The sequence below is a fragment of the Rhinolophus sinicus genome, chromosome 2, assembly GCF_057876585.1.
Source record: "Rhinolophus sinicus isolate RSI-liver-muscle chromosome 2, RSI-T2T, whole genome shotgun sequence".
Taxonomy (NCBI): Eukaryota; Metazoa; Chordata; class Mammalia; order Chiroptera; family Rhinolophidae; genus Rhinolophus; species Rhinolophus sinicus.
Genome location: NC_142502.1, coordinates 190,137,778 through 190,151,190, shown reverse-complemented (window position 1 = coordinate 190,151,190; position 13,413 = coordinate 190,137,778). Strand labels below are relative to the sequence as shown.

General features: G+C 53.4%; 1 protein-coding gene across 2 annotated transcripts in view; it reads right to left on the bottom strand.

Annotated features, from left to right (window-relative positions):
• PXDN (peroxidasin) overlaps positions 1–13,413 on the bottom strand; it is a 68,021-nt gene that overhangs the window by 17,247 nt on the left and 37,361 nt on the right. For both annotated transcript variants that reach the window (XM_074331615.2, XM_074331616.2), the window contains 8 exons: positions 11,911–12,080; positions 7,717–7,989; positions 6,821–6,937; positions 5,458–5,616; positions 4,278–4,390; positions 3,387–3,543; positions 1,446–1,554; positions 747–904 (listed from right to left, as the gene is read on the bottom strand). In XM_074331615.2, the coding sequence (XP_074187716.2) occupies positions 747–904; positions 1,446–1,554; positions 3,387–3,543; positions 4,278–4,390; positions 5,458–5,616; positions 6,821–6,937; positions 7,717–7,989; positions 11,911–12,080 (1,256 nt within the window). The remainder of the gene's footprint in view (positions 1–746; positions 905–1,445; positions 1,555–3,386; positions 3,544–4,277; positions 4,391–5,457; positions 5,617–6,820; positions 6,938–7,716; positions 7,990–11,910; positions 12,081–13,413) is intronic.

The following is a 13,413-nucleotide window of genomic DNA, read 5'->3' as shown; positions in this document are numbered from 1 at the left end:
AACCGGTGGAGACGTGGTGACATGGCTACCCCGATCCCCCAGCAAGCCAGTGCCCGCCAGATGGGGAAGCAGGAGCCACAGCTGCCGCAGCCAGGAAGCCGAGCAGACTGGCCTCAAATGTGGCAGGACTGGGGACCGGCCCACGCAAGGACCGTGCTCCTGAGATGGGAGAAGTGACCTCCAGCTTTCTCCCCATCTCCCTCACCTGACACATTTGTATTTAAGGATAATGTTCAGTTCCCGAGAACATTCTTGTCCTGACGGGAAGAGAGGCTCAGCAGAGATAAGTTAAGAAAACACCGAACAAGCAGAGAATTGTAAATCACGCCGTGGCCGCACTTCCCAGGGACGCTACTGCTAGTATGTTTCCCAGCGATGTGGGCACAGCTACCACCTGACGCGGCAGAGGCTCCTCTCACTTATGGCAACGCCACGCACCAGGGCAGCATTACAGGGAGCAGTCACCACATGCCACCCCCAGTCGCAGGTGCAGGGACATTACAGCAGCTGGGGCTCCACGAACATCACTTCTAACAGCTGTGTGGACACAGCATCGTCCTGCAAAGTCTTCCCTCAAACGCCCTTCATCCCAGAGGACCCGGGTGGGCAAGGATGGCCTGGCCTAACTCTGGGCCCACACGTCCACCCCGACTATCTCCTGCACAGACTCATGGGACAGGAACATTGGAACCTGTCCCCAGAGGGCCACCACCCAGGAGGGGTCCCGGAGGGGCCTGGGTACTGACCGGTGCCGTTGAGGTCCACCATGAGGCCGTGCTGCACGTGCTCCTGGATGAGCTGCAGCGTGCGCTCAAATATCTCGCCCGCTCGCGCCTGCTCCACGGTGTACGGGTCCCTCGGGTAACGGAACAAGGCCAGCAGGTCGTTCGGGGTGCGTGGCCGGCTAGCAGTGAGGGCGAAAGGGACAAGGGACAATTACTAGGACAAAAGCCACTCCATCCAAACACATGACAGCATTTAATGTTTCTGAAGCTTCTCTTCTCCAGGGAGACATACCGTACCTTACTCATCCCAGTGGAAGGCAACAAAGCAAAAGACACTAAAAACAAACCGTTAATTAGGTCACAGAAAAAGCAGACGCTATTTCAGTGCAGATGCAGAGAAAACACTCTGGGACTTGCCAACGTGAACAAATCCACGAATGGCTTGGGAAATACTTTGTTTTTGCCAAATCGTTGAGTAACAAGCCAGAGGAACAAGCTGAAATTTTTAAGAAATGTTTCATTTGTGAAGCATAGTTCAGCCTCTACTTGGAAAGGATGTGTTGTCTTAACCCCTGGCAAGTTGACGCCAGCGTCGCGTGTGATTGCTAAATAAGTTTTCTTCAGACGGAACAGCTGCAAGTGTGCGTTAGAATCACCTGCCCCTGGAAAGCCGGAGCTGGTAAGTGCAATGAGGGCCAGGCTCCCTGCTCCCCCATGTACCTGTCGAACAGGTGTGTCCGCGTGGAGTTTATAGCTCTGTCAACAGTCGCAATCGCTTCCACAATTGATGTGGCTACAAATGGATCCCCGTTTCGACTGACGTCAGGAACTAGGAAAGCACAAAGTCACACGTTACCAGAAAAATGCTGCATAAGTTACTCATAACGTCTAGACACTACATCACTTAGACTTAAGACTTGCTTTCCCCAAATGTTATTTCTGTGTCTCACACCATAGCTTAAATTACTTTATCACAAATTCTACTAGAAGCTATTTCCAAGAAGGATGGAAATAACACTTTTAATTTTTGAAATCATGTGACGTCCCACAAAAGAACAGGGAAAATGTAGCTGTAACGTAAAACACCAAAGCATGACACAGGCGGGAGAGGTTAACTCAGGCCAACCCGGGGGCCAGCCAGCCGGGCAGGAAGCCACCGGTGAGAAGTGTTAACTTCTGGTGGATTGTTTGTTCCATCAAAGGCCAGCCCTTCTTTGGTGACTGGGTGTCACCTGCTCACCCCTTCAAGCCTGGTTCCCTCCATCATTGCGCCTGATCCGTGTGTCATTACATGGCCATCAGTACACCGCCCTTTTCCCGAGTCAAACAGATGAAAAGTTTTCCTAGGCAGAACCCCTATTTCTGCGTATCTCAAACAGCCCAAATTTACTAATTTTTGAAACCTAATATTCTTATACCAAGGGTAGACAAATGAAGCAGACGATTTTACATAATTTTATCACTAATATTTCATTATTATCAGTGATTTAAATTGAATTTGTTTTTCTCTAACCAATGATGGCAGGAAAATATGAAAACACTTATTTACCTTTAAAAATATTAATAAAGGAAATTCACCAAAATGTTAATAGTGATTATTTCTTGGGAGTGGGAGGTTATTTTTAAATTTCACATATAATTAATTCAAGTAGTAACTCATACTATTTTTCAAATATAAAAATAAGGGTTAATTGAAAACAGTTTTGAGTCATGGAATGCATCAATTTAATTTTACATTCGTTTCACACACTATATATAAAATGGTAAAATAAGGTCATTGAGCATTTTTCCCTAAAAAAAAAAAAAAAGCAGTCTTTCAGTTATTCATGTTTCACGTTTAGTAGGTGCATGTGGGGTCTGGGCGCTAAGTTACCCAGTTGTTCCTGCCTGGGCATCCACAGGCCCATGGAGAAGGCAGCCTGGTCACGTTACAGGGGAACAAGCAGGAGAGCAGACAGCGCGTTGGGCTGTGTGTGGGAGACGCTGACAGCGGGTGCAGAGCGGGCAGAGCTGCTAGGAGGCAGGTGTGCGTGCAACCAAGAGGCTAAGCAAAGCTAGTAGGTGTGCCATACACACACCAAGTGCGAGTGACACATCCCGACGTCTGTACTTTTAGGAAGATGGAAGTAACGTTTGCAGAGAGCAGACAGGGGGAGCCTGGGGGACGCTGGGGTGAGCCAGGGCGGGCCACACGCAGAGGTGGGACCTGTGTGGCTCCAGGGAGGGGAGGGTCAATGATGAGCTGGAGGTCTATGTCGAAGATGCTCGGGAAGCAGCACATCCCAGGACACACGGCCACTCCCGGGACACACGGCCACGCCCGGGACACACGGCCACGCCCGGGACAGAGAGAGCTAGTGAAGGTGCCAGACTCCTGTGAGGCAGTTAACTGCACCCACGCTTCCTCCCAATGGTGACTGAAAATCACGCGTCATCACGTTTGAAGGGTTGAGATGCCACTAAACCCACCAGCAAACCCAGAGCAGGGACGCTCTGCCCAGCGGGTCAGCCACAGAGGCCTGTGGGTCCCCCAGCAAACGGTGCGGATGCCTGGCGGGCCTTGAAGCCCAAGCGCCTGGGTGTTGCTTCTCTGCGCCAGCCTTCCAGCCCACACAGGTGGGGACGGCGATGCCAGCCCCGGGACACGACCCTGGCTCTTACCGTTGACGCTGAGCACCATGCTGACCGAGGCCTGCCCGATCGTGTTCCGGGCCACACACTCGTAGCGGCCGGCGTCCGCGGTCCCCACGTCGTGGATGGTCAAGAACCCCTCAGGACTGATGTGGAATTTCCCACTTTCCGTCACTTGCACCCCATCCTGGAGCAAAACAGAGCAGAAATCACAGGTGAGTCAGACTCGGCAGCAGACAGAGTTTGTCCTGGGTGGGGCGGGGCTGCGTGTCAGGGCCTCACAGAGGGGAACTTAGAGGTTGAGCTTAGCGGAGGTTTGATCAAAGTCCTCAGGACCAACTCAGTGGGACACACGTGGCCTCCGTGCCTGCGCAGACCCCGAGGATGTGAGCAGACTGGCTCCTGGGCCTTCCCAGGATCGGGACGGGACGTGGGACACAGGCTACGGAGATGGACAAGGAACCTGCACTATCTCGGGCAAGACAGACGCTTGGGCCACACTGGGAAGGCCGGCGAGTCCCAGCCGAGGAGACCCAGGCGTCACCAGCCCCACCCCCGTGGCTCCTTCCCAGGGAACCACTGCACGGGACCACCCGCCATCCCGGCGTCTGGACACATTGCAGATCAAGCACTTGTTTATATGTTTAACACTGTTACACATTTTCATTGGGTTTAATAAAAACAAAACAGAGAAATGAAACAACAAAAAGCCTTCCCTACTAATTACAAAATCGGGATCTAACAGGAGGGTTGCTTTGCTTTTGTCCCCGAGGACGTGAGCAGGAAACCGTTCTGAGGCTCTTGTCCTGTTTTCATTACTGAGGACACCGGCAGAACGTTTTAATGCAGGCTTGAATGTGGGCGTTTGCTGTGGGAGGACACGGGGCAGCCACCGCACGTGACGCTGGGCACAGCGCGTACCTTGTTCCAAGTGATGGCCGGCTCAGGCTCCCCCTGGGAGCTGCATGGCAGCTGCACGTCGGTGCCCGACTCCACTGTCACGTCGCTGGGAATGCTGACAAACACCGGGGTGACTGGAAGGCAAGTGTCCGTGGTGGAGAACCCAGGGAAGCTCGGGACTGACGCCCCAGGTCCCTCCCCCAGCAGGGCAGGGACAGGGCCCCGAGGACTCCTGCCAGTCAGCCTGTCTGTTCCTAGCGGCATCTGTACAGAGCACAGGAGCCAGAAGAGACCGGATGGCCCACTGCCCGCGAGCAGAGCTCCGGCCTGGGGAGGGACGAGAGCCCCCAGGAACGAGGCAGGACAGAGGGGGCCCGAGAGAGCTTGATGACCACGAAGGAAACCTGCACTTGACAGGGCAGCTGACCTCACCTCGCAGCGAAGGACCTGGCCAACGGTGGCAGGTCCTCATGGGCTTTCAGGGACCCAAGTTCTTACCCAACAGGCCACCCAGACTCCTGCCCAGTCGGGAATAAGAGGGGAAAACCCACAAACCCAGTGCCAGCCAAGCACATTAGAGATGCAGGAGGGGAGTGGTCTCCCAGGCCTGACCCTCACGGGACTCTCCACTCTGCACACAGGCCTGGCTCCCCATTTGAGCTCTACAACCTCTGCACCTACAGACATCTATCCTGGGTCTTTATAGAGGCATGAGGCAATGTGGGTCCTTCGGAGTGGAGAAAACATGGGACCTCCAGGAAGGACGGGAGGAAGAAAGGGTCAAATGCTCAGAGGCCAACAGGAAACAGACCCGTGCCTCCAGGACACGGGTGGGGGTCTGTTCATGGGTCAGCTGACTCAGACCCAGCGCTGCCTGAATAGCCACCCAGGAGAGGTGACATGGCCTTCTCTGAAGTAGGAGGTACAGCCAGGGGAACAAAGAGGTCCATTTCACGGTGACAAGTCGGCCTTATCAGAGTTCAGCACTGGCATCATTAAAACATAAACAAACGTTGTCACGGGCTAAAGTGAAAGACAACGGTTACAGCGTAAACACCTTGAGATTTTGAGAAAAAGGGACAGCTACTCAAGAAAGGAAGAGCCAGCTCCCGGCAGTTAACAGTGACATGGACGCTGGTGCCCAGGCCGGTCCTTCCACATGACCAGTCTGCACACGGCACCTGCACCACCAGCCACGCACCTCTGGGCTGTACCGTCAGGTGGACTGAGACCCTCTGGGAGCCGACGATGTTGACGGCCTGGCACTCGTACTGGCCCTGGTCGTGGAGGGCAACACTCGAGATCCTCAGTGTCCCTGATGACAGGACCAGGTGCCGTCTGTCCACCGACAGCTGACTCCCTAAAAGGCAAGGAGACACGGGTCAGTCAGTGGACACATGGGGGTGACGCTGTTACCGGCGATAAAGTGAATCAAACAGAACTTTATCTGAGAAAATGAAAGGAATGCAGCAACCTGTCTTTGCCGGAGTGAGGGCCCGGGCTCATCGTCCCAACCCTCGCTGGTCAGCGAACTCAGACGTCCCTCACACGCCTGCGTCAAGTGCCAGCACGAGCTGCGTGCAGTCAGGTCAGGGATGAACAGAACACATCCGCCATCCCCAAGAAAGTCCTCAGAAGGCGTGTGCGGCAGATAACAGGGCGACAGAGCTACGTAAGCAGGAGTCAGGACGGCAGGGGGATCCAGGACCCTGGGATTGGCTGGGCCCACGCTGGGTGTGAAAGGACACACATCTGGGCAGAGGGCAGGGGACTGGAGGGACTGAAAGGTGAGGTCACCCAACCCCTTGGGGATGAGCCTTCCTGCCTGAGGACTGGGAGGCCCAGTGTGGGGGTACACAGAGGGCTGTGGGAACCCCTGGAAAGCGCCCTCACGGGACAAAGGGACACAGCTGCCCTTTGGTTCAAGGCAGAGGTCGTCAGCAGGTTCTCAAGGTCACCCTGTGTCGAGTCCAGGACAGAATGCTGAAAGTCCACCCAGTGTGGGCACCTGTCCTCCCTCACCCCGACCTTGTCAGCCAGGCTCCTGTCACCCCTGGGGATGGTCTGTGCCTCCTCAAGCCCAGTGGCCAGCAGTTCACCCACCTGGGTAACGGGGTGGACCCCAAGAAGTAATGTGATGGAGAGATGGTAGGAGCGCTCTGGGAATTAAAGTGAGAGCAAAAGGGTTTTCTCTACTGGTTTCCAGAAAGTTCTATCCCAGGTGTTGTTAACTTTCATTCAATGCTGATTAAGTATCCATTAAAGGTGAGACACAGACCATCTGGGTGAATATGATCGTGAGTAGAAGGCCACACCCTGTCCCTTCAATAAGGACAGACTCTGATGCGAGTGGGGGTGCCCACGGCTGGGGCAGGTGGAAACCTCTGGTTGTCCCCAGAGCCTGGGTCATGCTGGATTCAGCCACCTCGGCCCTGCCCACAGGACGGGGGTTTGCCAGGCCAGACAGACAGAGTGAGTTGTGTCTGGGTCCCAGGGAGGGAGGGAGGGAGGGAAGGAGAGAGGAAGGGCGGGGGCAGGGCCAGGAGCCCAGGTCAGTGTCTTACCTCCTTTGGTCCAGGCGATGACGGGCTGCGGGTAGCCCTTGGCCTCGCACTGGAAATCGACCGTCTGTCCTTCAATCACAGCTCTGTCCTGAGGGGTCACAGTGAGCTGAGGAAGAGCTTCCGGAAGGAAACACATTGGGAACGGACATTAAAAGGACAGCATTGCTGAGAATACCACACACCCTGGCGCTGCCACTGTCCCCCCATAGAAGGAGCTGCCCCAGTAAGGAGACGACAGACTCCAAAGGACCCTGCGGTCACTGCAGCAGCTGTGCACAGGTGGGGAGACACGTAAAGGGGGGGCAAAGGGAAGTGCAGGGAACGGGCGGCGGGCGTTTCTAGGCATCACCCTGCAGAGAGCAGACACTGGTTGGACACCCGCGCCAGCTACAAGTCAGAGGACAGCTGGCTTCCTTCCAGGCCGCGGACGCAGGCCGGCCCAGAGACAGCGCGTCCTCAGTACTGCCAATGGCTAGAAACGTCACTGAGTAACAACTGTGCATAGTGATGGGGTTCTTTTGTTACTATTGGGTGAAAAACACGTTACAGAATAGTGTCCCCAGTGTGATTCCATTTTCATAAAAGTAACAAGCACAACAAAGACAGCGAGCACCAAACAAGGGAGTGGCCAGATGATGCGAGAACGGCAAGGGCTCGTGAACTGGCTTCCACATTTACACACGCCAGGCGCTCCTGGTGCAACGGGTAACGGCCAGAAAATAAAGCCCCCCGTCCTCTGAAGCTTTGGATCAGAAAATAAACCAACCACCAGGTCACAGGTAAGGAGTCGGGTGGCGGAAAACACGATGGGTAAAGAAAAGCCAGTTCTGGGCGCAGGACCAGGGCCCGGGGTGGGGCTGCTCAGGGAGGGGGTCCCCGCGGGGCCCGACTCTCACCCTGGACGATGATGAAGGCCATGGCGTGGATGCTGCCGACGCTGTTAGCCGCGAAGCACGTGTACTCCCCACTGTCCTCCTGGGCCACGTTCTGAATGTAAAGGCCGCCCGAGGGAGTGATGCTAATACGAGGGTCGACTGGCACCGGGGTCTGGTCCCCTCTCGTCCAGGTGATCTGGGGCAGGGGGTGGCCGGTGGCACTGCACTCCAGGGTGACACTCTCCCCGACCAGCACCTCTGTGTTCTGAGGCTGGATTACAAAAGTGGGTCGAGCTGTGACAACGAAACACAAGTTCGGAGTTATTTCTCTAGTTTGGCAACAGTTTGCTGAAGTTTTTCTGTTTTCATGCTATGAGCTCTAGCTAGTGACCTCTAACTAAGAAAAACAGACACAATCCACCGTGTCCTTGCCTTCTTTATTTCTTACAGAAAAGTGCAGAAAATAAAAATGGGCCACTGCCGTGGGTCACACGAGCCATCAGCAAGTACGAGTGACGAGTGACAGTCGTGTCTTGTTGATGCAGGGACTGGACTCTCGAGAACTCTCACTGTTTGTCCCAAACACGTTATGTCCACCTCACTAATAGTTCTTATGGGCGTAACACTTGTCTTTAAAGAGTATTCATACCAAATAAAAGACTCTGTTTCACTTACAAATTAAAACTACTCTGAGATAACACCTTTCAACTGTGAAGCTGGGGAAAGAAAACCCCACACATTTGTTAACGTGCTTCGTGGGTGAGTCTGGGCAGAAACCGAGCTCTCCCACCGCGGCGGCCCCAAGTGTCACCTGGAGAGGGACATGGCCACATGTCTCAGCACTAAAAACCCATAGGCACTTTAGCCCAGAAATTACCCACAGGGACCTTACGCCATACATTCAACAGAATGTAAAACAACACACACGTAGAAGGCTTTCTTTAATGGCTGTGGTGTTTCTTTGGACGGACACCCTCATCCATAATTCTGGAATCCACAAAGCTCCAGAAACAAATATCTTTTCATAACTTGTTGATAAATATCGACCTAAACCCTCATGAGGCTCTTTAGCGTCCTCATTTTCCTGTGAGTATCCCGGCCATTTGTTATGGGGCGTTGACACGTTGATTATAGGTGTGCACGCACCACCTGCCTTCTGAGAAAAGTCCCCACATTAACGAATTTCAAATATCTGGCCCCAGGGGTTTTGGATAAAGGCGATGGACCTGTGATAAGAAAAAGTCTGGGGAGAAAGCTAAACATATCCATACGGGAGAAGGTTTTTGTTACATCATCACAAATCCGACACAGCTCAAAGGGAAGGCTTGCGACTGAAGGGGAAAGCCTCTAGCAGCGGCACAGATAGTTTTTCCAGAAAGAAGAAAAAACCACTGTAACTTGGGGACATGGGGCAGAGGGAGGAACTAAGTGGGGACACAGTGAGACCTTTCTACACTGTTCTATGTTAAAGTGTAAGCCTCACCTGTCAAATACCTCAGTAACAGAAAATGACAGAAAGTAGAGACGACATTCAACACCAGCATTTCTAGAGAGCGGCAAACCAGAGGCTGGGGGCTGTGTACAGGGAGAACGCAGAGTAAAAGAGGGCCTGAGGGCAGGGGCAGGGCCGTGATCTCAAATTGTCCTTAAACAGAGAAAGATCAGACAAAGGGCGAGGGACCGGGAGGCTGGGTCCCCCAGTGCTACACCAACTAGAGGTCAAGTGGCCCCACCTCCCCACCCAGGGAACCATGCTGAGGGGAAGGGGCAAACAAATCTCATTTTAAATTCATTAACCGAAAGCTGGTCCTCATGTGGGTTTGCTGCCTAATTCACTCCACGTTAGGCAGAAGAAAAGTGGCCGCAGGAGAAGAGCTGAGATGCAGAAAGAAATAAAAAGAATCAGAAGTGATTAATATGTGGGTGCAGCTAGACAGGCATTAAGAACACAAGACGATGATGTTTTACACGCTGCAAACCACAAGCCAGGCACAGACTGAGAGGCATGACTGCATTTTGGAGGTGAAGGTAAAGACTGGCACTGCAGCTCTTTAATTTAAGAATGCATTTAAAATGGCCTGGAATAACTACTGAAAGAAAAGAAATAAAGTGTTAACTTCCAAACTAGGAAAATAGAAAAGGAAAAACAATTACTCCAAAATAAGGCAAGGAACACAGAAAACATTGTTGGATAAATAGTTCAAAATAAGATGTAGAATTTATGTGTGTAAACATGTCGCTTACTACAATAACCATAGATGGAATCACTTTAAGACAATGTCCACTTGAATTTTTTTTCATGTCACTCAATGCTGTTTGTAACGAGCCTCCAATACTTATGGGTACAGAAAGGTTCAGAGCAAAATGATGGGACAGACACTTACTCACCAGAAGGAAGCTGGCTGCATCTCTATTAAGCCAGATTAACTCTGAGGCAAAAGCACTGACAGGTAGAATTGTTCACGACCAAAAGTTTAGTTCATGGAGGGAACTACAAGCCCCTAATAACAGAGCTTCAAAATATATAAAGTATATTTAGCCCTTTAGACTCCCGGAGACTTACAAGTTGGTCTATTGTCATTACTACATATTGTCACCAGTCTGGGGACAAGGCTGACAAACTTTCTGGGAAGGGCCAGAGCGTCCGTTTCAGGATCGCAGACCACACAGCCTTGTTGCTGCTCAATTCTGCCGTGGCCTCAAAACGCAGCCACAGACAACTTGTAAAAGAAGGCGTGTGGTTATGCTGCAATAAAACCTAGTTTATAGACACTGAAACCTGACTTTCTTGTAATTACCATGCATCCTAAAATAGCATGTATCCTAAAAACGCCTACGTTTCCGTCATATAAAAATGTAAAACCGTTCCGCATCCCCAAGTCTTAGGAAAACAGGCAGCAGGCCAGGTGTGGTCCACAGGACAGTTTGCCAGCCCCTGGCCCAGTGGCCTTGTCACAGATCGGGGGCGCCCCTTCACATGTGCTTCCGTGATCTACACGGACGTGCTCATCCGACATTCAGTGAGGTCACCATTCCTGAGGAAGAAACGCCTTCGAGGTGGGTCATGCTCCTGCCTGGAGGGCAGCCAACCTGCCACCCGAAATAAGTTCCTTCTCAGGCCCCACTGTTTGCCTTGCCCTGCAACCTATGCTGGGGGCACTGCCGCTGTGCACTGCCCTGTGAGTTTTCCTACTCCTCACACAAGCTCCTTCTGGGACCAACAGCTATGCCTTCGAGATTCCGAGCAGCAACGAGCCTTGGTGGAGACGCCCAAAGCCCTGTGGGAGCCGTGTCACTGGGCTTTGCTCTCCCTTGAGCTGCAATTCGATACTAGGAATTGTCATTCGCTACAGAAATACTGTGTGTGTGAATGCTCACCTACTGGGCGTACCACACGATACAAGTGTCAGACCAGTTTTTCGGAGCCAAGCATCTAAACAAAGGCTCACACACAGCCACTTACACTGCCATCCGACAGTGGGTAGGAATATAAAATGCAGGGAAACCCAGGCCCAGAGTGGTTTGCAAAGGAAGCCCAGGACAGTGGCCAGGTGTCACCAGGCAGGTGTAGGGGGCACCCCTCAGGAATCGACTGCTGGCCCAGCCAGCAGGGAGTGACAGCGCAGACCCTCCCCCGTGCTGTTTCCAGCAGCAGTGGCAGTCGTGGACCACTGCTCGGGACTCTCCAAGGGCCAGATGCTCTTCTGACCACAGCCCTGCAATTAAACACGTTGGCAAGAGCAGGCCTGCCGCCGGTGGGACCCACGCCAACTCCAGGCCACAGCGGAGCCTTACTGGACTTGGACGGTCTTTTAAAAATCAGGTGCCAACATTTTAGATGTGAGGATTTTGCATAAAATTCCAGATTTTGGCTTTGTTTTCAATAACCAAAGCTCTTGGCACAATGGAGACCCCACTGACAAACAGGACACCTGGCAGCTGCCCCTTAGGATGGGTGTGAGGGGCGGGCCTGGTGTGGTCTCGCAGGGGTCCACGGCCCCTCTGGTGGCCGCCTCACCACGTATCCTAAAAACCACGTGCCTCAACTGTCCACTCGGAGTGTCTGTCCTGCATTAGAGGCTGACTGTGGGCCAGTGACGGGCGGGGGTCGCCTGTGACCCCGCTGCCAAGCCCCGCGGATGGCGTCTGACCAGCAGGGCACAGAAAGAAGCGGCCTGAGGAAGAAGGACCCTCATTTGCACACTCTCCACGTACCTGGAGACCCAAAGTACCTGAGGGTCACTTCCTGCGTCTTCGCCTCCCCAGCCACGTTTTTCGCCATGCACTGGTAGATGCCCTGGTCTGTCTCCTGTGTGTTCTGGATCATTAGGGTCCCATCGTCCAGCAAGTTCAAGCGGGAATCCGTCTTCATGCTCAGCTCATTGCTGCAAAGACAGAAAGCCATGCGTGCCAGCCCTCACAGCACAGGAAGGCCTGGGCCGGGCCACAGGGGCATCCTGGCACGGTGCCCGCGTCTGGGGGCCCCAAGTGCCAGGAGTGGAAGGGCGGGACCCCGTGTTCCCTGGGACTGAAGTCATGGGTGTCCCTGGGACAGAGGCCTATGCAGTTGCATCTCTCATTAATTCAAATATTTGCTTGTTATTTACATGTGCAATCTATAAACATTTAATTTTTAAAGTGGTCCTCATTCCAAAGGGAAAAAATAAACACAATGGAAAAAAAAATATTTCCCTTTGTTTCTGGCCAGTTCATTCAAGACAACAGGGTAGAAACACTTATGTTATTGAAAGCAAAAGATTACATAGCTGACAGCACACACCCATCCTTGTTTGTGAGCATTTCTGTATGGATTCCGCTGAGACCCAGGAGCTCCCAGACGGATGGCTCTGAGCTGCGGGAACACCGCTGTGCGGCCCACCCCCTTCCTCGCCTGGCCAGTCCCCCAAAAGTGAAATCCGTCCTCATTCACGGGGTGCTCTGGATGGAAGCAAGCCACCTCAGGCCCCACAAATGAGACTCTTACTGAGGTGGCCCAGTTCCTGCCCATAAACACTTGAGCCAGCAGGTGAGGTAGGCTCTCAGGTGACGCAGACCCACAGGGGAGGCTGGTCCACAGGGGAGGGGAGGCTATCCCATGGGGGGGAAGGGGCGCTGGCCCATGGAGGGGGGAGGGGGGCTGGCAGGAACTGGCAGGGGGAGGCTCCGCCCTGTGCAGACATCAGGCCTGGCTCTGTTCTCCGTGACCAGCTCTAGGGTGTTAACTTTTCGTATCAACGTGTTCCGTATGAATGTGGGTGTGCAGGGCTTAAGCCAAACATGCTTCTGTGCCTTTTCAATGTGCACTTCAAAGTACTTCAGAGCTTGCAGTGCTCACTCTAGATTTTCAATCGCATCCACTTCAGAGCCAGCCCAGAAGGTATGTGACGTTTCCCCACACTGCAGTGGCCCAAGTCTGACGACAGCTCAGTGGTGAGGACAAGTCTGGGCCATAACAAACCCCACGTCTTTACAGCCAGGAACTCGTCTTCCCGGTCTGCACCAGGGGGCTCCCAGACGCCCAGCTCAGCGCCTGCATCTGCCATTCCTGCCAACACTGGGGACTCAGGAGCCCAGGCAGACTCCTAGGTCAGCCCGCGTATGGAGCACGAGGCCCAGGTGGTGTCGGGCTCCCATCTCCTCAGCGTCCTCCTTGCTCGGTCATGACAACACGGCCCTGCAGCTCCACATGGAGACCTGAGCGCCGAGGTGACAGCCTGG